This window comes from Zootoca vivipara, chromosome 3 (assembly GCF_963506605.1).
Source record: "Zootoca vivipara chromosome 3, rZooViv1.1, whole genome shotgun sequence".
Classification (NCBI taxonomy): Eukaryota; Metazoa; Chordata; class Lepidosauria; order Squamata; family Lacertidae; genus Zootoca; species Zootoca vivipara.
In genome coordinates this window covers 49,548,141-49,572,681 of record NC_083278.1, presented here as the reverse complement: position 1 = coordinate 49,572,681, position 24,541 = coordinate 49,548,141, and the positions used below count along the sequence as shown (strand labels likewise).

General features: G+C 40.2%; 1 protein-coding gene across 2 annotated transcripts; it reads right to left on the bottom strand.

The window, feature by feature from the left end:
• Nucleotides 1-503: 503 nt before the first annotated feature.
• RPF2 (ribosome production factor 2 homolog) lies at nucleotides 504-23,298 on the bottom strand. 2 transcript variants are annotated; one of them, XM_035109078.2, is made up of 10 exons: nucleotides 23,235-23,298; nucleotides 16,527-16,659; nucleotides 15,213-15,250; nucleotides 13,315-13,354; nucleotides 11,826-11,907; nucleotides 10,801-10,877; nucleotides 9,105-9,204; nucleotides 3,735-3,837; nucleotides 1,720-1,864; nucleotides 504-1,143 (listed from the first exon to the last, which is right to left on the bottom strand). In XM_035109078.2, exons 1-10 carry the CDS (start codon nucleotides 23,255-23,257, stop codon nucleotides 967-969), a joined length of 918 nt encoding a protein of 305 aa, XP_034964969.1. In that variant the 5' UTR covers nucleotides 23,258-23,298; the 3' UTR covers nucleotides 504-966. The 2 variants fall into 2 exon arrangements, with proteins under 2 accessions (XP_034964969.1, XP_060128619.1); XM_060272636.1 differs by having other exon boundaries at nucleotides 16,527-16,655; nucleotides 23,235-23,257.
• Between the last annotated feature and the right edge of the window lie 1,243 nt (nucleotides 23,299-24,541).

Genomic DNA, 24,541 nt, shown 5'->3' with positions numbered 1-24,541 from the left:
ATCCTTGGCTATTTACAAACAATTCCTGTAGTTTAAATAGAAATACATTTCACCATAGTAGGCAAACCTGTGAACTACGTCTGCTTTTCAGGTGCTAACTGTTCCAACAGAACTGGAAAAACCACACTATCCCTATAAGAAACCATAGAAGTCAAATGAAATATTGCAGTTACAGTAGCCTTCCAACCCCTCAAATCCAAACATTCTATTATTATTAATTTATTACTTTAAAAAAAGTTGAAAGAGAAAAGTTCTTGGTATAAATATGGGGCTCTACATTTTATTCTTTTGCAACCCAGGCTAACTTATCATGTAAGCAGCAGCAAGGGTAGACAAAGCACAGCCTGATTATGGAAAAATCCAAGGATAGGATGAAAATGTCAAAGCAACCTGGAATTCTTTGTTTATATAAACAGAATTTTGTAGTTCAATATAACAGCCATAAGCCAATTTGCTGATACTAAACAACACACACACACACACACACACACACACACACACACACATATCCCCGCCCCCCAAAAACCCTAGGTCATGGCTTTCCCAATGATGAATATCCAAATACGTTTATTTTATTAAAAAAATCCAGAGTACAGATGTATTTCTGCTCATGTCCGTGGTGATAATGTCTTTAAAAGCACACACATAAATGCCATATTCTGAAAACTTAATGGCAACAGAGGCTGGGAAAAGAATGAGGAGTAGAACAAGTCATCCTGAATGGCTGAAAGCCACTGTTGGAAGCAATGGCTTGCAGTATCTGTTTCAAGTGGTTATCAGAAGAAACTTGTCCAAAAATTAAGCAATACATATTCATTCCCTCCCTTTAAAACATCCCACCCTTCCAGGAACAATCAAGTAGTTTTGCCTGTAAACCCATTCAAAATAAATTTCAGAAGTATATGGCATTTAAATGAATAAATCAAAAGAGCAGCCAGCTCAAGTGCTCAGTCCATATGCAGCCTATCATTCTAACTTTACTTTCTTTGGATTCTTTCCATCTTCAGTCTTCTTTTCAGCTGGCCTCTTCTTTAAACCCTTCATTTTCCTGGTCTGCAATTTTTCCAGATCCTGTTTCTGCATGTGGATCCGTCCATATTTTGTACCAAAGACATCATGGGAAATATTTTTCTTCTTCTTTGGCTGAAAAATAAGAAAGCATTACAGTTTCTCTAGCCGGACATCTAGCATTTGTATAATGCCACCATCCCTTGTTACATTTCAAAACAGTTGCATTTAAGGACAAAAGTCTTGATAAATGACAGCCAAGACTGGATGCAGCTCACAAACTACTAACTTAGAAGAGCCACCCATTAAAACTCCATTCAGGCATAAAGTTTCATTTGGCAGAAAACTCCAGAAGCAGTGATTTGGGAGTTACAGGAAGAGGCAGCTCTTTAACAGAGCACTAGTGACAATATGAATTATTAGCAGCAGTGACCTTCCAAATTAAGGCCGCATCCAAATAATTCCAATTAAATTAGAGACCTAACAGTGGTATGCAGATTCAAAACACACCTGATGTCAAGGAATCTTTTAAAAACCTACTAAAGATCATAGGAAAAACGGGACAAAGCTTAATGGATGATGTAATAGAACATGGAAACAGTCAGACAACGAATTGCTGATTACATCAAGGTTAAATATTGAAGATGAGAAATCTACACATCTCTTTTCTTATGGAAAAGCTCTCAGTGGTGTAAAGATGTGCCAACATACCTTGAGAGCTTTGGGCTGTCTTAGAGATAACTTATAAAGATCATCTGAGGCCAAATGGGTCCTCCTCATCACCAAATCTAGCGATGGCCCCATGTCTTCAAGTTCAATCCTTGGTATTTTGCAACCAGATTTTTTCAACAGTACTCTTAAAAAGATAAGAACAAGTTGCCTTCTCATCTGACATGTTTAACAGATGCCTTGCAACAATCAACCACCCCCCCCACTCGCATTCCACAGTGATGCAATACCAACGTGACTGGACAATGTGCTTTTCTCAGTAAGACTGCAGAGTTTTGTGCAGGCTGGAAGCTTACTTCCAATAAGAGAGAAACTATTGCACACATGCTCTTTTTTTCTGGGAAGAAAGCAGTTACTAAGATCTCAATAGTTCAGCATGACTCATTAGCAACCAAATCCTACCCTCTTTGAACCTGATGCCATTGATGTGACTGTGTGACTGGTTCAGTAATGCTGGTATGCAAATGTTAAGTAAAGCCAAAACACAGGACACAAATGCTGAACAACAGACTTTGGGGGAAGGACTAAGGTGGGCAGAAATACTGGGACCACCCTTCCCCATGACATGCATCCTTAAGGGCACAGGAGTGGCCCCCTCCAACCAGCTATTCCCACAGGCAAATCACTATTTGCAGGGTACAACATGTGTTGGCCCCCATCTGCACTGCATTTTGTGCTGCTTTTTCTGTGTTGGGGCAAGCTATTGTTTACTTTGCAGTGCTAAAGTACACCGAGGTTATACTTGTCTGCCACAAACTTAAAGCTCTGCTCTTAAAATATGCTTCCCTGGAATGAATGCCATATAGATTTACAAGCAAGTACATATATTTAAATGTCATTTAGTTTGGGGGTGAATAAATTAGTAGTATGATCATTCCTTAATTTTATTTTTAAAACCCTTCACTATCACATTTTCCAATCACCAATAGAATTTTTAAACAAACATTTAGCTGTTTTGTTTTTATTATATATATTGCATAGCTCAATAGCTGAGCATCTGGTTTGCATGCAGAGGGTCCTGAGTTCAAGTCCCAGCATTTCCAAGTAATACTGGGAAAGACTCTCTATTGAAACCCTGGAGAGCAGCTGCCATTGTAGACAATACTGAGCTGGCAGGACCATTGGATCTGACTTGGTACAAAGGCAAATTCTCATTCTCATATTTAAATAATTTGGAAGCTGAATAGTTTGAGCAGAACACGTTGGAAATTATTTTAAAGTTTTATAAAATATGTCATTCCTGCCTTGACCTCTAGGAGGCACTAACCACCTGGCTCCAGTATGATAGCATGCAGTGAATCTGTTCAAGTTGTTTGATAATTTAGGTAAATTCTAACTAGGCACCTTCACCTTAATATACAGCAAGCCAGCAACTTACGCAAGAGTTATATTCCAAGGATCACACCTAAAGCTTCTAGCCAAAACACATTGGGCTCAATGGTGGGTGGCATTGTCAAAGGTCACTTTCCTCACTCCGTCCTCATTCTCTCTCCCCACTCTCCATATATAAAAAGGTAAAGGTAACAACTCTGGGGTTGCGACGCTCATCTTGCTTTATAGGCTGAGGGAGCTGGCGATTGTCTGCAGACAGTTTTTCAAGGTCATGTGGCCAGCATGACTAAGCCGCTTCTACCAGAGCAACGCACGGAAACGACGTTTACCTTCCTGTCGGAGCGGTACCTATTTATCTATTTGCACTTTTTTGCTGTGCTTTCGAGCTGCTAGGTTGGCAGGAGCTGGGACCGAGCAACGGGAGCTCACCCCGTTGCAGGGATTTGAACTGCCGACCTTCTGATCAGCAAGCCCAAGAGGCTCAGTGGTGACCACAGCGCCACCCCATACTGTATATAGCCACATGCATAAAGCTGAATGCGCACAAGTCAAAGTCTGATTCTGTAACTCTGACTCAACTCTACAAAGCACTTCACACAATCTAATCCTTAGGAAGCATATTAGTATTGCATATAATAACAAGAAATCAGCAATGAGAGACTTACTTGTAACTTCTCATATAGACTTTTTCATCAACGGCTGTGAAGTGAAGAACGTGTTCTAAGCCTGCCAGGCGGACGCTGGGCACAACAGGGCCTCTGAAAAAATCTGAAAGAGGGAAAAGAGCAAGAGCCATTTCTAGACAGCCAAAAGAAACAAGATCAGGGATCTGCAAATAGAATCGCCACTTGCAGCCAGATGTGTAATTCTGTCAACCAGCAAAATATTCTGGCACAAGAGAAATTTTTTTAGAGCCACTATGCCAAAACAGTTCAGGTCAAACAGTGTACATGCAACAACCAAAACAGGAGGATTCAAAATAGCCATACACTTTTAAAGACCTTTATCTTTAAAATAGTGGTTTTCCACATATTTCAATGTTTGTGAAAATTAGGACTGAAAGAATAGAAAACAACACCTTACTTCAAAATAGATTGTTTCATTCATTCATTCATTCATTCATTCATTCTCTCTCTCTCTCTCTCTCTCTCTCTCTCACACACACACACACACACACACACATCAAATAGCTGACACTAGTGGACAATTTTACGGTAGCAAGAGATTATGCATCATGGAAAATAAGACTCTACATTTGGCACTAATTATAACAAACCAAATTGGAGAATTGCCTCCCAACCCGGTTGGATTTCAGTTATTAATAGTGCAAGTTATGTAAAACATAAACGAAACGAATATTCAAGATATTTGGGTCTATGAAATGATATCAAACATGGTAAAACTTAACAGAAACACAAAAGCTATTTTATGATTTTTATACAGTCATTATGATCAGAAGAGGTTAACAAAATTGCTACTGCAAAGCTCACACCTCCTTGAGACTTAGGGATGAGGGGGGGGGGGGGGAAGCACAAGTAAGATATCTCTGGTCTACACTTGTTGATGCCAAGGACAAACATAATCACTGCACAGACCTAGCCATGTACTGTAAACAATAGATTAAAAATGTTAAATTGGAGGTGTTTTCCCAACCTAAACTAGGACACCATCTGTATGTGCTCATTTTCAAGGCATATCAAAGATGTAAAACCCACTGTAAATGAAATCTCATCTTGAGCACTGAGTTCCTCCAACAACCATCAATATGTGCATTTTAAGATGACTCTCCATTTGAACCTCAATTCCAGCTTGTGTTAGGACAAGAAGAGCCAATGTGACGCCCTCCAGATTTTGGTGGATTATAGTTACCACCATACTTGACCATGATGGTTGGGGCTGATGTGGACTGTTGTCCAATAAAGCCACTTCCGCGCCTGCGTCGGAGGTGGGGTTGTGGGCTGCCTGACTGTACCATCGCGTAGGGGCTGCGAGCTCAGCCCCTACGTGATGGTATGTTCCCGCCTGCGTCACCCCCGACCAGCCAATGAGGTCGGTCGGGGCGGGGCCACGTCTTTTAAAGGGCTCCGCAGGCGGGAAAAAGCTCCCTCTTTCTTCGCATTCCCTGCCAAACCAAGAGTCATAAACTCAAGGTAGAGTTGCTTGAACTTGAACATTCTGCAATTTCTTATCTGCACAAATAAGGGCTGCTAGTTCAGGTTAGCATCCCTGAACCAACAACTTCTGAAATTACTGGAGGACAGGTATGCCCAGATTATTTTCAAACAGCCCTTAACAATTTTGCATAGTATTGTTCAGTAGCAACACATTAGAACAAAGGCACCTATGCTGGGATGTATGTGTAACCGTTCATCTGGAATAGACCATGACACTCTTCTGAGACCGCATATAGCTTGTGAGACAAGGATTTGAAATACTGGACACACTCAGCCAGGAACTCAGAAAGAACGTGGCCTTGAATCGAGTACAAGGCATGTTAACAAAAACAAGTATCAGTACTGTACTGCAATTTAAAAAGCACCATAGTGCTAAATGTTCCGTTCTCTTCTAGCTTTGGCTTCCAGAGTCAACTGTATTTTTCTCAGGGTCATTTCCTTGGTTATTTCAGCCAAACCAAAAGCATGAGGTGCAAATATACCAGTGAGCAGTTTAATATGTTTTCACACGTATCCTTTTGAATTACCGGTACCAGATTTCTAACTGAAGAAATGAGAAAATATTTTCTTGACATTTCAGTGTCAAACTTTCTCTGCCCGTGACTGATGTTCTATGTGGGTAGCTTTTGAAATATTATTTTCCTATGTTTTTGGCATCAAATCTTTAAACTTGCACTAGTCCAAAGTTCTAAAGCAACAGGAACACTGCTAAATCAAAACCCACATAAGGGTGCTAAATTTCTGAAAATTCTTTTTGTTCTATTACGTTATCCTCCGGGTTCTTGCCAGTTTCTTCTCCTTTTGCTTTCTTAACAATTCGTGCTCTTCCAAAAGCAACCGTCTGTGAGCTATTACCAGCCATATTGCTAAAACTTAGAAGTTACACACACTGAAAGAGCATATTGGTCGACACCTTTGATTAAACTGAGCAGTTTCACACATGCTCAGAAGATGCAGCTATGTTTACATATTAAAAAGGTTGTGTGAAACAAATTGCATTAAGTCCTATTCAAAAGGGTTATTTTATTTATTAATTTGTATACTACATCCATAGATCTCAGGGCAGTTCACAACCTAAAAATACAAGAGAAAAACACAAAATACATAATAAAAACAAGAACCAACCCCACTCCAAGCAATAACCTCCCATCCCCCCATCCCGTCCTGCAAACACATTTAAAAGAGTATAGGATGTTAATTGGCCAAAGGCTTGGTTAAAGAGGAACGTTTTTGCCTGGCACCTAAAGGTGTATAATGAAGGCACCAGGTGAGTCTCCCTGGGAAGAGCATTCCACAAATGGGGAGCCACTGCAAAGAAGGCCCATTCTTGTGTTGCCACTCTCCGGACCTCTCGTGAAGTAGGCACATGAATAAGGGCCTCAGATTATGATTGCAGGCTCTGGGCAGGTTCATATGGAGAGAGGTGGTCCTTGAGGTATTGCAGTCCTGAGCCGTTTAATTCTGTTTATATACAGAATTAAGCTGCTCACATATAAGAGTGATTCAGGATAAAATCCCTCTAGTGTAGTGTTTCCCAAACTTGGATCCCCAGCTGTTTTTGAACTACAACTCCCATCACCCCTAGCTAGCAAGACCAATGGTCAGGGATGACCAGAATTGTAGTCCGAAAACAGCTAGAGACCCAAGTTTGGAAAACACTGCTCTAGTGCCTATAGCTGCACATGTGGTGCATCAATTCTGAACACGCTACACCAAATGGATGGGGGTCCCTAGATCCAGAACAGGTGTCTGGTGTCTGACTGACCCTCTATCCAGGTGGGGAAGAAGAGGAACCTGCACATCGATAGCAGAAGAGATACTCTTGGACTCACTTCTTTTGAAGTAAAATAAAAAAATTCCTTCAGTAGCACCTTAAAGACCAACTAAGTTTTTATTTTGGTATGAGCTTTCGTGTGCATGCACACTTCTTCAGATACTTCTTTAAGGTGCTACTGAAGGAATTTTTTTATTTTACTTCGATCCAGACCAACACGGCTACCTACCTGTAACCATCACTTCTTTTGAGTTGACCTTAGAACCCAGTAATGTTCCTTTGAGTGACATCTCTCTTGGTTGTGCTCAACTATTCTTCATCTTGCTCCCGATTCAGAATATGCCAACAGATTAATGAATCAGTGCTGTCACAGGAGAGGAACTAATTTTCACACAAAATTTAATTTACAATCTGTCAGAATGCAATGCTTTTATTTAAAGTAGGAAGAGTTGGAAGTGTCAGAAAATTGTCTCAAATTCAATATGCTTCTGGAAACTGTAGCCATGTCACATGTATAACTAGCACACATGCCCTAAAAAAAGATTTAAAGGGGCCAGGAGAATTTTCCTGTTCTAGCATGACACTTATGACCTCATTTTCCCAACCCTTGTGCTCCCTCAGCAGCAATGTCACATGACTCAAATGGGCAAACTCCACACCCAGCCAATGGCTCGCAAGTCAACAGAAACCTAGTTGTTTACCAAGAACATTGATGTGGTCACATAGCTTTGGTAAGAGTTTATTTGATGCTTGATATTCTCTATGGGCTAAAAGCAGAATGTGATATTTACAAGGGCAGTAGCTTTTTTAAAGCCATTTACTTTTAGCTGAAATCCAAAGCAAAATGTTTATTTTTCACCAGTCAGATAACTAACAGTTCCACTTAGGTCAAACTGTAGAAAATCCAGTCTACTCCTTTATGATTACATGGGAAACTTCTTGCTCCTCATATTCTTTTGCCTTTACATAGTCAATTAATCTTCTCCTGCTCACAAAATTTTGCAGCCAAAACTGTACTGCGTAATTACAAGAGGGAGGTATAAGCAGATTCAAGCTAATTCTAAGGTTTCCAAGTACGCACAAAGCCTTTAAGAAAGAAAACAACCTAATGGAACTCCCCAAAACAGCCCAGCAGGGACTGAAGAGCCAAAGAATGCTGACTGACAAGAGAAACAAAATGCTGAAAGCCAGGTGAGAGGGAAGAATGGAAGGACTGAAAAAGAAGGAGAGAAAAAGAACTGCACAGATATAAAGAGAGGGAGATAAAACCATCTCGCTCACTCTGCACAGGTTGTTCACTTCTTCCACAAGGAGAAGATATTCTAAGGTATTTTTAAAGATTCCCGGGGCTAGAAATATGTTCATAAAAAGCAAGATTTTAAAAGTGAATGGGATTAGGCAACAAGATTTTAATTCAATATTTTAATGCCTACAGGGAAACAAACACAAATTACCCATTCCAATTTTATTCTGTCTAAAAAGGGGGGAGCCCCCATCTGACTTGGAATATCTCCCTGATCATCCAGTCACTCTCTTCTGACCTAAGAATTGGGCAACTGGGCAGTAGTAACCAGTGATGGGATTTAGATATCATACTGACTTTGAAAACTTATGAATTTGCAGTTATATTTGCAGGCTTGATTTCCATCTGCCATGGATTCCACACACACACCCCACTTACACAGGGCTTTCAGAACCTTCCTATCCACAGTCCTGAGCAAGTCCACACTCACTGAGCTTCCATAATGCATCCCATGTTCCCAGGCAATCCACTGGGTCTTGATTTTTAACTTAGGCTGCAACTATTTCAGCTTACAAATTCATTTCTTCATAGGAGGGCAGTTCTCAGTGTTCTCCCACCCCACCCCCTGCTGCAAGAAAAGAACAGATGACCACAAAACTGCCTGGGTTACTGACCGAAAGATAAAACTTCAACATAACTTTACAAAACAACATAAATCACCACAACCTTTCACATTTTAGTACTCCCAACAGATGGCTAAATCCCAAAGATGAAAATTTCCATGACTCAGCACTCTTGAGAGTTCTTACTCCGCTGCATGAAAATGCAAATCAAGAACACTTACCAATTAGAAGGCTTTTTAATCTCCTGTGTTCTTCACTGATGTCAAAAGCATCGCCGGCAAATATCAACATAGGTTTTGTCCCTTCAGGGCACTTGCTGTTCTATTAATTTTGGTTTTTTTTTTTAAAAAAAAAATGAATTGGAAGATTAAAAAGTGAAGGGTTGCAGTGGGAGAAGAAGCAACACCTCAGAAAACTGCCTATGAAATAAGTGATAAAAAGTACACAAAACCCCAATGCAAGCAAGAGGGAAACATAGCTATCGTAAGGTAAAGATATTTTAGTTGGCTTAATCTGTGCTGACTGCCTGATAGCATTTCACATGGGGAAGCCTTGCCAGAACTAGGTATTAAAGTCAGGGGTGGGGAACCTGTGGCTTTCTCCATGTTGCTGGACTCCAACTCCCATCTGTCCCATCAGTCAGCATGGCCAAAAGTCAGGGATGATGGGAGTTGTAGGCCCGTAACATCTGGAGGGCCACAAGTTGGGTGGTCAACCTCCTACGCAGGTCTTTCAAGGGGCCCCTCACCTGGGTAACAAACAGAGGTGGTGTAGAGGTGAATTCTTACCACACAGGCAGCAGAGGGATTACAGCACATCCAGACATGGCTCTGCATGCCTTTCTATTCTATTCTATTCTATTCTGTTCTGTTCTGTTCTGCTGCTGGCTGCGGAAGCAGATTAGAGATAAAGCCAAGATACCAAGGATGGATGGGACTGCATATATACTGCAGTGGGCATGAGTGTCATAGGAATGGTCAATAAGGTGATAACACTTCCCTCTGAAACATGGCGGAGAGTGGATAAATCATTAAGATGCGGCTACTAGACTCTGCTATCACATCATTAACTGGCATTCAGAGAAGACCTGAAGCCTTCTTCCCGAGCTGCGTTCAGTATCTCTGACCAGGGCCGTCTCGAGCAGGTCGGGCGCCCTGGCGCTGAGGCCCTGGAACAAATTAATCTGTTTCCAATGCATTCCTATGGGAAACATCGTTTCGACTTACAAATGTTTCTACTTACGAATGTGCATTCGGAACGGATTAAATTTGTAAGTAGAGGTTCCACTGTATATTAAGATCAGTTTCCTATGGTGGGGCTGGGGGATAGTCTATGGGTGGAGCGACCATCACTTCCTAACAAGGCCAGCTTGCTGCAGTGAGCGTAGGAGAGATGTGTGTGGTGTCTTTTTTTTTACATGCTCTCCTCAGTCATCTTTCCCCCCGCATCCAACAGGATGGAACTAACTATCCTGTAAGGATCTTTTATTTAATAAGCCAGTAACTCTTAAGTTACTTAACAGCACGTCAAAGAGTCTGCGACAAGAGCTCACTAAAAGGAAATTCATATTCCTATACTATCTACAAACCACAGAGCATAAATGATAGGTTAAATATCCACATTTAGGCAGTAGGCAAAGGCATTTGTATTTTCCATGACTTTAAACCTAAACGGAACCACCCCTCCCCTGCTTCTGTCATTCTTTTCAGTGAGGACTTTTACTGTTTTTATTGCCTTTTTTTAGTCCTAGAAATTTTGAACTGAAGGGAAATATAGGTATGTTTTAAATAAATGAATGAACAATGCCTAATACATAGTTTGGGTATACTTCTCCACATCACTCTTCGTTTTAAGGATATGTAACCACCAATCCATTTGGTAAGCAACTGATAAGCTACTGGTTTTACAGCATCTTACCTTGATATCTCTGAGAGCTACAAACTTCTCAATACCCAGTTCAACCATATCCAGAACATGATAATCGTACATGCGACCTGCCAAAGAAAAGAAAGTGAATCTATTCTTCTCCTTAAATAGGTATATTCAGCACAGAGACAGAGGTGCACAGTAGGATTACAGTGTATTTAAACACCACAAGTTATATGGATGCAAGTGCTGCCAGGTAACAGTTAACCATTTGTGAGTAACCAGCAACCTTGTCTCCATAAACGATATACATTTCAGACTCTGCATTCCTATCCTTTGAGAGAGGCATCTCAGCATGTTGGAAAACCCAATGAGCTAAGTAGCCAGACTTCCATCACCTCTGCCACCAACTTGCTGCATAGCCTTGGCCATTAGTTCTGCTCCTCAACAAAATATTTATGCGGATGAAGGCAATGAACTGTAGAGAGTATTGCACGAATCAGAAGTGCTAAACAGTGACAGCTCTTCTTGTCACAACCAAATCAGTGCACCAAAATTTCTATTTTCTTCTTTAACATGTGCTGGCTGAATTCACGGAGTCAGATGTGACTGTGCCTCACCCATGCCCTCTGCTGGCCCTTCCCCTAACCTGCAAGCATTTGATAGAAGGCAAGGATTCAACACAGCGTGGCTGTGCAAGAGTTCCTGCTTGAAAAATACAGACCCTACAGCCCATTCTTGTCTTCAGTTGCATGCATAAAACTGGGGGGGGGCGCAATTCCACTTCCTCTCCATGTGTAGGATCAACATGGAAAAAGGATGAAGTTACAGAGGAACCAAGAGCTCTCCTATCAGCATCTCTACAAAAGCACAGACAAGCTTTCGAATTATGTAACGTGAAAGCCTAATTCTGCTTTGAATCTTTCAAGCACACTGCTATTACGTACCTCCAAACTTATTTGTAAAAAAAGAAGAAGGTCAAAGTAGCAGAAGAGCACAGATCTTTTTATTCCCACGTTAGCTAAAACTTGTTGGTAATTTATTTCTTCCAACTCACAAAAAAGAAACAACTTTACCTATTATCAGATTATTAGGCCTCTTCTTGTTATGTGATCCAAACAGGAACAAAGAACAGTCAGATTTCTTGGAAAAAAATTCCTGTTAATAAAAGACGTCAGTTGAAGGTTTTGCAAAGTGCAACATAAAAAGCACATTGCAGTGCTGAATGCCAATCCCTCGGAAGAATGTTCTGCTCCTGAGCAACTTTAAAATCCTGCCAAAGGAGGAAACTCAACTAGCTGCTTATCTCAAGATTAAACCTAACTGGCCTTGTTGGAATATTATGAAGTCTTTTTATTTGAAGACTGCAGGAAAGACATGGGTGGCAATCCAGAAAACCTGGTGTGTGCATCCAGTTGGGTTTGGTCTTGGGATTCTTGAACAGCCTGGTTGTGCAAACTGCAAACAAGGTGAGGTTACATACTTTTCTTTCCAGCCACAAGCTCTCGTGCCTTATTGCAAGGGTGAGGAAACTGTGGCCCTCCAGATGCTCCTGGACTACAACACCCATCACACCCCTACTTGCCATGCTGCCTGGGGCTGATGAAAGTTGGTGATAGTGATCTGGAAGAACCTGGGTTTTGCATTGGGGGGGGGGGTGGTTCTGAAATGAGAGAGCTGAAAAGCCACACACACACACCCCTTGTGCAAAACACTGTCTGGGACACTTTGGATCCTAGAACATTGGATTAAAAGGGTGTGAGGTTTAATTTTATAAAAAAAAATCTCAATTCAATCACACATGTTCTTCATCTATTAAGAAACCTAACATGCACTATAAACATTCATTTTAAAGTTATTTGCGTTTTTCAGATAAGAGACTGCATTCACATTCCAAACCCAGATCCTCAAGAATCATGTCTAAATGCATAAACAATACCCAATGAACACCAGCTGCGAAATGAGCACGGGGTTTCCCACTAAAGTTTTCATTTGACAACACTTACCTAATGACTTTATGTTTGGAAAGGTTAGGGAAATGCCAAGATATTGAGCTTAGCTTGGGTGAATGTTTGCTATCTGCCTGAGTTTTTGAGATAGAGCAAGGTATAAAACAGAATGGAGTTAAAGATTGCTCCTGTTTTACCCATCATTGCCTTGAGCATACCATGCAGCCCTCATTCAGGCTGACTATGGAAACAATATTCTCATTTCAAAAACTTCTCGCAATTGGTCATGTTTCCCAAGTCACAATACAGAATGGAAGCTGCTTATTTGAATATTTCAGAATCAAACACAGCTATTAATGAATTTAAGCAAAAAGGATCCTCTGTCTCCTCCTCAACAAGTTCTGCCTAGAAGCCATGAATTACTGTTAAGAGAATTACTGTGGCAGAAAAAAAAGATTGCAGTGTTTGTTTTACGAAAATTAAAATGAAGTGGATCCATATACTTGCATATAGCATATCAGTCTCCTTTGAATCCATCTTTATTTTGTTGTTTAGAGTCATGCAATGAAGACAGCCCATTTGTTCCGATTGGACATAATAAGTTTTGTATACTTACCAGCGACGTTTGATCTTCAAATGGTCTTGCAATATTTTTTCTAGAGAGAACAGAAAGGTTTGATTTTTTTGGCTCTTGGATATGTGGCATGACAAGATCGACTTTGAAGTTTTAGGCACACTGTGTCGAAAGTCTCTTGCTCTCTTTACCAGTTCAGGAGCTTCATCACCACTTAAATTTAGTGTAGTACAGTAACCTTCCCCCAACTAGGTGCATTCCAATTGTCTTGACTTAAACTCCCATTATCTGTGACCATTGGCACTCCTTACTGGGAATCTTGGTCCAGAACACCCTGAAGGAAGGCTGTGGTACTGCAAAGGCCCATGCAATACAGTACTGTATATCATATCATCTGTTTCATGGATCAATCAAATGCTCTTATTTACTCTGTTTACATTCCACCTTTCTTCCAAGGGCAGTGTAATTCTTTCTACTCAAGGACCTGCCTGAATGGGAATCTGCCAAGGGCCCACATCCCAACAGGGGACCACTGACAACCTGCTCCTCCTCTTCACCACTGAAACCTGCATGTCCCACCCCCTTCTCTGCATCTCACTCTAGCCCAGGTGGTGTGGTGGTGGTGGTGGTGAGCAGTACCTGCCACTGGCTCTCTGCCTGGCATGCAAGCAGATGTTAGCTATGACAAGGATGAAACGGAGCATCTAATGATAATGGGTAGAGGAAACAGACCCACAGAGGGAGGGGTCTTGCCCTAGGGCCCTCGTAAACCTGCCATTGGCACGGTTTCCAACTTTATCTTCACACAACCCTATGAGATAGGCTAAGCTGAGATAGTGAGTTAGCAACTGGCCAAGATCAGCCAATGCATCTCTCTTGTTCTAGCCCAGGCATGGCCAAACTTGGCCCGCCAGATGTTTTGAGACTACAATTCCCATCATCCCTGACCACTGGTCCTGTTACCCTGTTTCTCATATTTTAAGACATACCCATAAAATAAGCCATAGCAGGATTTTTAAGCATTCAAGGAATATAAGCCATACCCCGAAAATAAGACATAGTGATAGGCGCAGCAGCAATGCTGGCCACGGCAGGAGGAGGAGGAAAAAAATAAGACATCCCTTGAAAATAAGCCATAGTGTGTGTTTTTGAGGAAAAAATAAATATAAGACATGTCTTATAATATGAGAAACACGGTAGCTATGGATGATGAGAGTTGTAGTCCCAAAACAGCTGGAGGGCCAAGTTTAGCCGTGCCTGTTCTAGTCCAACACACTAACCAAGTAAGGTGGTTGTCCCCCAACATCTGTTTCTGTAGATTTGATCAGTTTATAATTCCTGACTCAATTTTCATAAATATATCTAGCCCTTTTTGAAGGCACCGCAACATATTTTACCCATGAATCTGATAGGTTAAGTTCATGCCACATTTAAGCAGTTCTTCCTTAACTTCCTGCATTAACCAAAAGGTAGGTTAAGAGGCAGTGACTGGTCCAAGGTAACCCAATGGGCTTCATGACTAGGTGGGGATTTGAACCCTGATCTCCCAGATTCTAGTCTGACACTTACCACTACACCACACTGGCTTCCTAGAGTACTTCTGCTATGGGGCAGCTCTATAAATTAAGTAGTTGAATAAATGCGGGGAGAGCAAACTATTACTTAGAGAAGGATCTGAAATATTTTCCTTGAAGCTTGAATTTGTTTTATTCTGGAGTGTTTTATTTGAAGTTTTAATGTGTTGTAAACCACTTTGAGATTTTTTTCCTTTAAAATATAAAGTGGGGGGAAATGGCACTAAGACATACCGTCAGAGTTTCTAACACTGCTGAATACTGTGTGCACACACACACATGTGTATGTATGTATGTATTAGCTGCTCTTAAAATATGCTAAATGCCATACAAGTTCATATTAGATTAACTGGAGAAAACACTTACTTTTTATATAGTACAGCAAAGGGCTTTTTCAGCGCATACTACAAAAGGAAATAGAAGTTAGAGATAACATTTTAACGTTGAACCACTCTATGACAAATCACTTTAAATAGAAGGGGGGAGTGCTTGTCTGGACAGATAAAACAGATTAAGGAGTACCTGAAGGATATCACTGTGTACTGTGCTCCCCAACAGGTTTCTGATAATGGATCGATTCATCAGGGAGCTCTGCAACCACACCCTGCCCCCCCATACCTCTCACTATTAAGGAAATGCAATAAACGAATAGAAATAGAACCTACCCAGTTGATGTTGATACAAAACCCCACACGTACACTATACAAAAGAATATTAACCCTACCACACCACCCCTCTTCTCCCCCATCTTCTTCCCCAGCCTTATACTGTACTCAGCACTTAGGTCTCGCAACTAATGTAACTGATTTGTAAGAAAGACTGTAAAACCTGAAAAAAGAGACAAGGCATGTACAGTACAGTGGTACCTCGGTTTATGAACACAATTGGTTCCGGAAGTCTGTTCATAAACTGAAGCGAACTTTCCCATTGAAAGTAATGGAAAGTGGATTAATCCGTTCCAGATGGGTCCGCGGCGTTCGTAAACCGAAAATTCATAAACCGAGGTTCCACTGTACTTTTTTAAATCAAGGAAAATCTTTAATAAAAATACATTTAAAATTTAAAATATTAAAATTTAAAAATTTAAATAGGACTTTCTTCTCTCTTCATTACACTATTATTTTTCCTCCTTGGTCCAAATATATGACCCCTTTCTATTGCAGTAGCTATACTGCTGTAAACCACCCTGAGACCTCCAAATGAATGAAGTAAATATAGATTCATCAGGAGTGTAAAATTGGGGGGGGGGGCTTTGCTATCAATCAATAATTCCAGGTGCTGTGGATTTGGGTTTAGAATCAACATTCCAACAAGAATTTTTTGGGCTGCATACCCCAAGTGTTCTGCAACAGATTTTGGAATTGGCAGAGATTAAGCCAGGCATCCCCAAACTTTGGCCCTCCAGATGTTTTGGACTACAATTCCCATCTTCCCCAACCACTGGTCCTGTTAGCTAGGGATCATGGGAGTTGTAGGCCAAAACATCTGGAGGGCCGCAGTTTGGGGATGCCTGGATTAAGCATACCCTATTAATACAACTGAAGTAAGGCCATTTGGAATCCAGCGCTTGAAGGACTTCACTTAAAAGATCATTCCCAGTATGTATTCTCCGAGTCACATTCCCACACAACCCAGAACACTAGCCATTATTTCACACACACAAATTCCAATCATACTTACAATATCTTTGAGCACGTCAGTTATTGTTGCAGTTGCATTTCCACCTTTTATTAGCATCGCATTCTTTGTGTTTTCTGTGAGCTTTGGCTCTCTCTTCTCAAGAAACCTTTTGGCCCTCTTAGTTTTGGGCTTCCTGCCATGGGAATTTATAAGACACAGAGTCAGATCTTACAAAGTATTTGAGCGCATCTACTTTATAAAGAAGGGACGCGGGTGGCGCTGTGGGTTAAACCACAGAGCCTAGGGCTTGCTGATCAGAAGGTTCGAATCCCTGCAACGGGGTGAGCTCCCATTGCTCGGTCCCAGCTCCTGCCCACCTAGCAGTTCGAAAGCACATCAAAGTGCAAGTAGATAAATAGGTACCACTACAGCGGGAAGGTAAACGGCGTTTCTGTGTGCTGCTCTGGTTCGCCAGAAGTGGCTTAGTCATGCTGGCCACATGACCTGGAAGCTGTACACCGGGTCCCTCGACCAATAAGGCGAGATGAGCGCAGCAACCCCAGAGTCGGTCATGACTGGACCTAATGGTCAGGGGCCCTTTACCTTTACTTACTGTATAAATAAACTGGGTTCAACATAGCCCTGGTCCCATCAGTGCAAGGATTGTTCTTGCACAGCAAAATCTTATTGCCATATCCTCCCCTTAGCATGCCTCATGTATCTGTTCTGGAGATTGCCCCAACCCTCCACAGCAGATCTGAGCACAACATGGGGCATGCATGAGGGGAGGGATGGTGAAGTCCTGTTGCACTACTAGCCCAACAAATTAGTTGAATACCACCCATAATTATATATTTAATATTGAGTTATTATTTATTTACTTATATACTACCTTTCCTCCAAGGAGCTAAAAGCAATACACACAGTTCTTCCTCCTGGGCCATTCCATGAAAAATGAGCCTGATAAGAAAAAAATTATTTTTAAAATATACTTATTTTACTTATAGTTTCATTAACTAAACATATTAAAGTTCAATATTCCAAAGGAAAAAAGAATTTGAAATTATTTTTTTCATGAGAAATTTGAGCTTGAAGTTTCAGTATCACTTTTCTGATTGTGTAGCTTAATTTTGTTCATTTAGGTTGGCATTATTTTTTAAAGATAAACAAAAATTGTGGTTGTCATTGTTGGTATATTATTAAAGTGAATAACTTTGTCTACACATTGGACTTGAAAATTTTTAAATAGGTAAGTTATTTCTATTTTATTTTTATTATTGAATGGGATGCTGTTTCAGTGTCCCACCCGTGACAGCAAAAGGTACAAAAGTTTATTTTGTGATAAAACTAATTTATAGGTTATGTTTGTTTTATTGTGGGAGTATGTATTAGAGTATAACACACCTATCAATAATAAAAATGCAGTTAATTAATGTAAACACCATGAAATTTTAATAATTTTTTTCTGTCCCACCCGTGACAGTTTTCAGCTTGTTTTATTAGGTTGCTAACTGTTGTAGCTTGAGTTAGTGATTTCAGCAAGTGATTTCAGCTCTCTGCAGACAGGAGACAGATTCCTCATGTAATAATTCTTTATTCTGGCAAACAAGACTGAGGGGACTGAGGAGAGGGGAACTAGCTAGAAAGAGATACATTTTGGAGGGAACAATCTCAAGCAATCACAAAGCTGCCTTTTGGTGGAAACCAATAAGACTAAGGAGCCAAATGCAGCTGCTTGAATGAACCAATAGTAGCTGTTCCTTCTGGAACAAAGGCAGTTACCGTTACTTTACCCTAATGCGAATACATACAGTAATACAGATAATATAACCTTTGAATCAATACACAAAATGGGAAAGACTACATCTGCAGAACGTATGAGAAAGCTGCGTGAAAAACTAAAACAAGATAAAAACAAATGTGAAAGCTTCAAAGAAAAGGAGAGGGTCAGAGATAAGAAGAGGCGAGAAAAGATGAAGTTGGTAAAGAATTTGTCTGCAAAATCACTTATGGAATACAGACGGAAAGAAACTGAGCGCAAAAGAAAGTACAGACAAAAGATAAAAGAAAAAGAATCTAGGCCAATTGGCGACACTACTATTCCAGAGATTGGGTCATTTAAATGCCCACAATCTCTTGGAAAGGCTGTTACCAAAGTTAAAAGAGTGTTGCCATTAAGTCCACGGAAAAGAATAGCCGTGTTACGAAAGCTTGTGTATGAGAGTTCACCTCAAGCGTCAAAAACACTATTTGATAAAAGCCCTAAACAGAACACCAAAAGTTCTATTATTTCACAAGATAATATCGCAAAGGTCCATGAGTTTTATAATTCAGATGATATTAGCAGGCAGGCACCAGGAATTAAGGATGTCAAATCTATTAAAGATCCAACAAGTGGAAAAAGAATCAAAATCCAAAAGCGGCATATGAATATGACAGTCCAAGAGGCCTATGCCTTATTTAAGATTGATAACCCAACAGTTGAAATCAGCAAATCAAAATTTTATGAACTGAGGCCTAAAAATATTGACTTAGCTTCTCAAATGCCACACAATGTTTGCGTTTGCAAATACCACGCTAATTTCAATTTCCTAATTGAAGCCATAAGTAGGAAAGACATTTTTTTTCCTTCCACACATTCTGATCTTTTGAGCCTTACTTGTTGTGATTTGGAAAATGAAAAGTGCATGAATGGTGAATGCAAAAAGTGTGTACTTAATTTGCACACCCTAATTGATGAAGACTTAAACATGTCGTCTGAGATTTTCTGGAAGCAATGGAAAGATGACTGTTCTAGCCGGCCTAAGGTTTTTGAAGCAAAAGGAACCATAGAAGAAGCTGTCAATGAGCTACAAAATCAATTTAGTAAATTTAAGAAGCACTTCTTTGTAAAGCGATTACAAGCTAAAGCTTTCAAAAATATGAAGGACACAGTAGCTGATGATGAGGTGATTCTTCAAGTGGATTTTGCTGAAAACTATTTGGCAACATCGCAAGATGAAATCCAAAGTGCACACTGGACCCACAACCAAATCACAGTATTTACTGGTTGCGCTTGGACTCAAGGCAAAGTACGTTCTTTTGCCGTGGTTTCGGATCACTTAACCCACGACAAATACTCAGTATATGCATGCCTAAAAGCCATAATTGAAGAACTTAAGAAAGAATTTAACAGACTGACAAAGGTCAAAATCTTTTCTGATGGGTGTGCTGGTCAGTTCAAAAATAAGTACACACTGTCCAATCTGTGTTTTATGCCTGAAGACTTTGGTGTTGATGGGGAATGGGTTTTTTTTGCTACATCCCACGGCAAGGGTGCCGTGGATGGGATTGGTGGATTAACTAAGCAAGCAGTTTGGAATGCAGTGAAACAAAGGAGAGTAGTAATCAATTCAGCATCAGATTTTGTTAAATGTGCTGAAAAAGCAGTACCGAGAGTGAAGTTTGTCCTTTTAACACCTACTGATATCAGTGCAAATATGGCGATGCTAGATGAGCGCTGGACTTTGGTGAGGAAGATTCCAAACGTGCAGTCCAACCATTTTTTTAAAGCTAAAGACAAAAGAAGTTTAGTTTATGGACCTTCTTTTCAAAAGTCCACCCACGTAGTCTTCACAGAACTGTTCAAGTTAAAAGTTTCTGATGTTTACAGAGATTCTGATAGTGACACAGAAAAACAAGATGGTGTAGCAAGTTGTACAAATGAAACAGATGTGCCGGTGGTTGGAGTGAAGCCGTTTGTTGATGGAGTGACTATTGGGACATATGTTTTAGTTGAATTTGAAACAACTACAAAAAGACAAAGAACCAGGCCTACTAAATATAGATATGCTGCAATATGCCAAAGTAATGTTGAAGATGATGGAGAAGTCAAGGTGATGTGTATGCGAGCAGTTAACAATTCTGGAAAGCTGTTTCAAGTTGATGAAAAAGACATATCATATGTGCAGTTTGAACATATTCTTAGTATCTTACCCCAACCTAATGTTAAACGAGTCAGAAGGAACATTTTTTATGAATTTACTGAAAATGTAGATGTGTTTGAAAGTGGTTAATTGGCCCAGAGATGGACTAGAAGAAAATATTTTTAAAATAGATTTTAATTTTAGTAAATACAACATTATACTTTGTAGGCTATAGTAGATAGTAAGTATAGTAATAGCAAAAGGTTTTTTTGTAATTATTCCATTTTTAACAACCTTAATTGTATGTTAAATCAAGTGTATGCCAGACGCGTCCCACCCGTGACATTTCATTGTCCCACCCGTGACAGCATTTTTTCCTTAATTTTGTATCATTAAATTTCTTAACCTAAATTTCTGATTGCATAGTTGTAACCAATAAACATTGATTTAAACAGATATGCTGAGTTTATAATTGATTCACCTCCCAACTCACAGAGTTTTTCCATAAATCAAACTTATCTCAAGCTCCGTGTCCTTTTTTTGTCCCACCCGTGACAATACTTTAACATTTAATAAAATTGTCAAAAATATCCATAAAAATAATAAAAAATTAGTAAAATGTTCAGTATCTTATTAAGAACATAGTTCAAATTTTGGTTGTTAATTTTTATGTATATTTACATTCTTACACATGTGTGAATACCAAAAAACATGGTCCAAGTGTCCCACCCGTGACAATGGAATGGCCCTCCTTTCCCCATTTTATTCTCACAACAATCCTATGGTGTAGGTTAGTTTGAGAAAATGACTATCCCAAGGTCACCAACTGAGCATCATGGATAAGTAGGGATTTGAACCCTTGTCTCCCAGATCCTAATCTGACACTGTTGAACAGTTGTTGCTTTTTAGTGTATGGACAAAAAAACCTGTACTAGTCTTCAAAGAAGTCAATATAAATAATCACATATTAAGGAGCAAAAAAAAGAATAATATGCAACGCCACATGCATTGCATACTGTACTTACTCAATTCACCAAGCTTTATTTCCAAGCAAGTGTACACAGAACTTTAGTGATGGATATTTAATGCAATTGCTGACTCTTTGAGTTGTCCAGTATCCAGTTCAATACCAAAACACAAACATATCAGCTAACCACCTCATTAAAAATGTTACTCCATTGTAGTTTTAAACATATTTAGCTGCAAGGAGCCATACTGAAATCCATGGAACTTAGCTCTAATTAATCATGGCTGTATTTGGGCTGCAAGTTTTACTACAATCTGAAAAACCATATAAAAATGATTAGATTAAGAAAAAAGCAAGGAAATGTTGGGCACATTAGAGCTAAGTTGCAGCATCAGTCAAGATACTGATACAGACATCTCACAACGAATTTTTGTTTAAAACAGATTAGCATTACTATTCTTCTGACATTTCAGCTGGTTTGTCAGTAATACCACAGTAACAATGTGCTGCCTCTGCATGAGAATCTAAATCTTTATTTGTGGAAATATCAAGCCTTATTAAGATGCTTTTATTCTTTAAAGTCGGCACAAATAGTGTTTTGAAGAGTTTGAAGTTTTCAAAGTGGAATATTAACTCCAGATTGATGATATAGTGCTGGATGTTAGGATCTAAACACAAATGTTAAAGGAGTTGTGCTCTTTCAAAGGCACAGGGAGTTTCAAAGGCACAATTCCCTCACGCTGTCCTTTCACCCCAACTACACCTCACACACCCAAACACACATAATTATCTGTGACTCAGCTATACAGCTGCAAATAAAACTTTGAAAGTGTGTTTTAAGTGCATTATACAATGTGACACTAGATGGTGAACCTTATGGAAAATTCAATGTATTTTTAAAACGCTTTTTTTAAAAAAAAGCATTTTCAGAATGGTTTTTATATGTGTTTAGATTACACCCTGGTTCAAAGTCCAATGCTTTGACAACCCAATAAAACAATTCCTCATTGCAGCATTGTTACCAAGCCTTCCAAGAATAAGAATATTGGCACAGCTTGAAATGTAGACGAATAAAGATCTGGTCAAATCTGGAGTCATCTGAACACTAGTTAGTATGCAACCAAAATTCCCTAGGGCTAGATGGACAGACACGAAAAGAAAATTTATGCAGAAATGTCAGGTTGTCACCCTTGCATTCTATGGCTCTGGGGTCACACTGCCTACAATAAATTATTTACACAGAGGTGGATCCGCCCATTAAAACAACTAATGAAATGGGCTGTTTTCTTATCTGAAATCTGAACAGGATGCTCAACACACTGTGCACTCCATTCTTTTTAATAAGCCTTTATAATTACAATATGCTTCTTGACAGATAAAGCAGCTTAGCTGCAGAATACCAGACATTTCATTGCTCCGCTCCTAAGCAAGTAGAAGACAGGAGTGCCTGGCATGCTCTGGTCCATGGGGTCACGAAGAGTCGGAAACGACTAAACGAGAACAACTCTTAAGCAAAGGAGTAGTAGAGCAATGGCTTATTTGGCTTTCCAGATACAAAAAGACGTTGTCATAACACCTGTAAAGCCTGCAGTCCAAACTATAGCCATGGTCATTCAATAGCATGGTGTCTTGATTTCTGTATCCGCGGAATGAATAAGGAAAGTGCTTCCCACGCTTAATTAAGTTCGCGAGCGCTTATGCCATAAGACACAGACCTTGGAAGGAAATCCCATCGAGCTCACTAGGTTTTACTTGGGAGTGGACCTGACCAGAACTAAAGCTGTATATCTGCCAAACCTATAGGAGCAATTAAACATTTTCTTAACGACCTCAAAATAACGCGACCACACAGTTACGGGCACAGGCTTCGCAACGCTTCGAAACAACTGTACTTACACCACTCGGTCCAATGACTCCATTTTCGCCGATAAGTCACCAGTATCCACGTGGGTCCGTCGAACATGTGCGCCGGAAGAAGAACTACGCCCGGTGTGGTGACGTCATATCCGCCGGCATTGGGAAGAGGCGTAAAAAGATAGGACAGACTAAGAGCTTTAGAACGTAACAAACGCGCAAGCATTTGTATCTCTGTCTCACAGACCCAATGAAAATATGCTGAAACATTCTGCGTTGCGAAGCAGCATTAAATAGTTGGGGGGTTTTTTTGGGGGGGGAATAACATTTTGTCACTTTTTAATTCCTTTCCCCGCATATGGCGACGTTCAGAGGTAAATCGGAAGTTCAGGCTGCGTGGAAATGGTCCTAATTTCCCATTTCTATGAGAAAGGGCTTACGGTAGGTAGAGCGTCGATCATAGAGATAAGAAAATTGAACAGCCAATATAAACCTTCGGTTTTAAAGCAGTTGTCATTCATCGTGGTTCTCTTTGGGCGCGTAATTGCAGATACTGTACTGTATACACAAATTTAAAGAGGCGTATCTTGCATAGACATTTTTACTTTCTCCTTGGAAGGGCCATAGCAATCAAGGGGAACATACAGGATTTTGCAGTAGGCGTCCCGCCGCCGTCCCAAATGTTTCCGTACAGCACGATTCCCTGCTCTTCCTAACACAGGTTTTTCAGAGACAGCACAAGCCGCCTGTCTGCCAATCAAATGAGTTCAAGGCTTCCGTTTGCAATTTAGTCCTTAATTTGGCCTGGGAGGAAGAAGGGGCTGTTTAAGCAGAATAGCCGTTCTGCTGCATGAAGGTTGTTTGGGGTCTTATATAGAAGTTCTATATACAGTAGATGACATTTGCAAAAGGAGCGACGAGGACCGGATTTTTCAGGGGCTGTGCTGGGGCTGTTTCCACCTTGGCACAGGTGGAAGCAACTTATGGTTCTCCCTCGACCCCCATGGTTCCGCTGTCCATACTTTGGTTGCTATGCACTATTGTTTTATGGCCACCAGGGGGAAGAGATGAGCGAATTAAGGGAATTTGAGGATACTTTTTATTTATTAAGGTGGGGAAATGATACAGGATGTCAGGGTGCGCGTTTGCAGTTAAAATGAGGAGAGGGAAATGCGGGGGAATTCGGGTTCCAGGGGTCCCTCATCTCTGAAACCTTAGGAACTTTAAGTTTTCCTTTGCATGGGGCAGTTAATCTTGAGTGGTTGTTTTACTGTATTTGGTTAGAAGCACATTTATCATCATCATTTATTCCTCCACACTTTAGCATATTTTGGAAGCAGCGTTAAAAG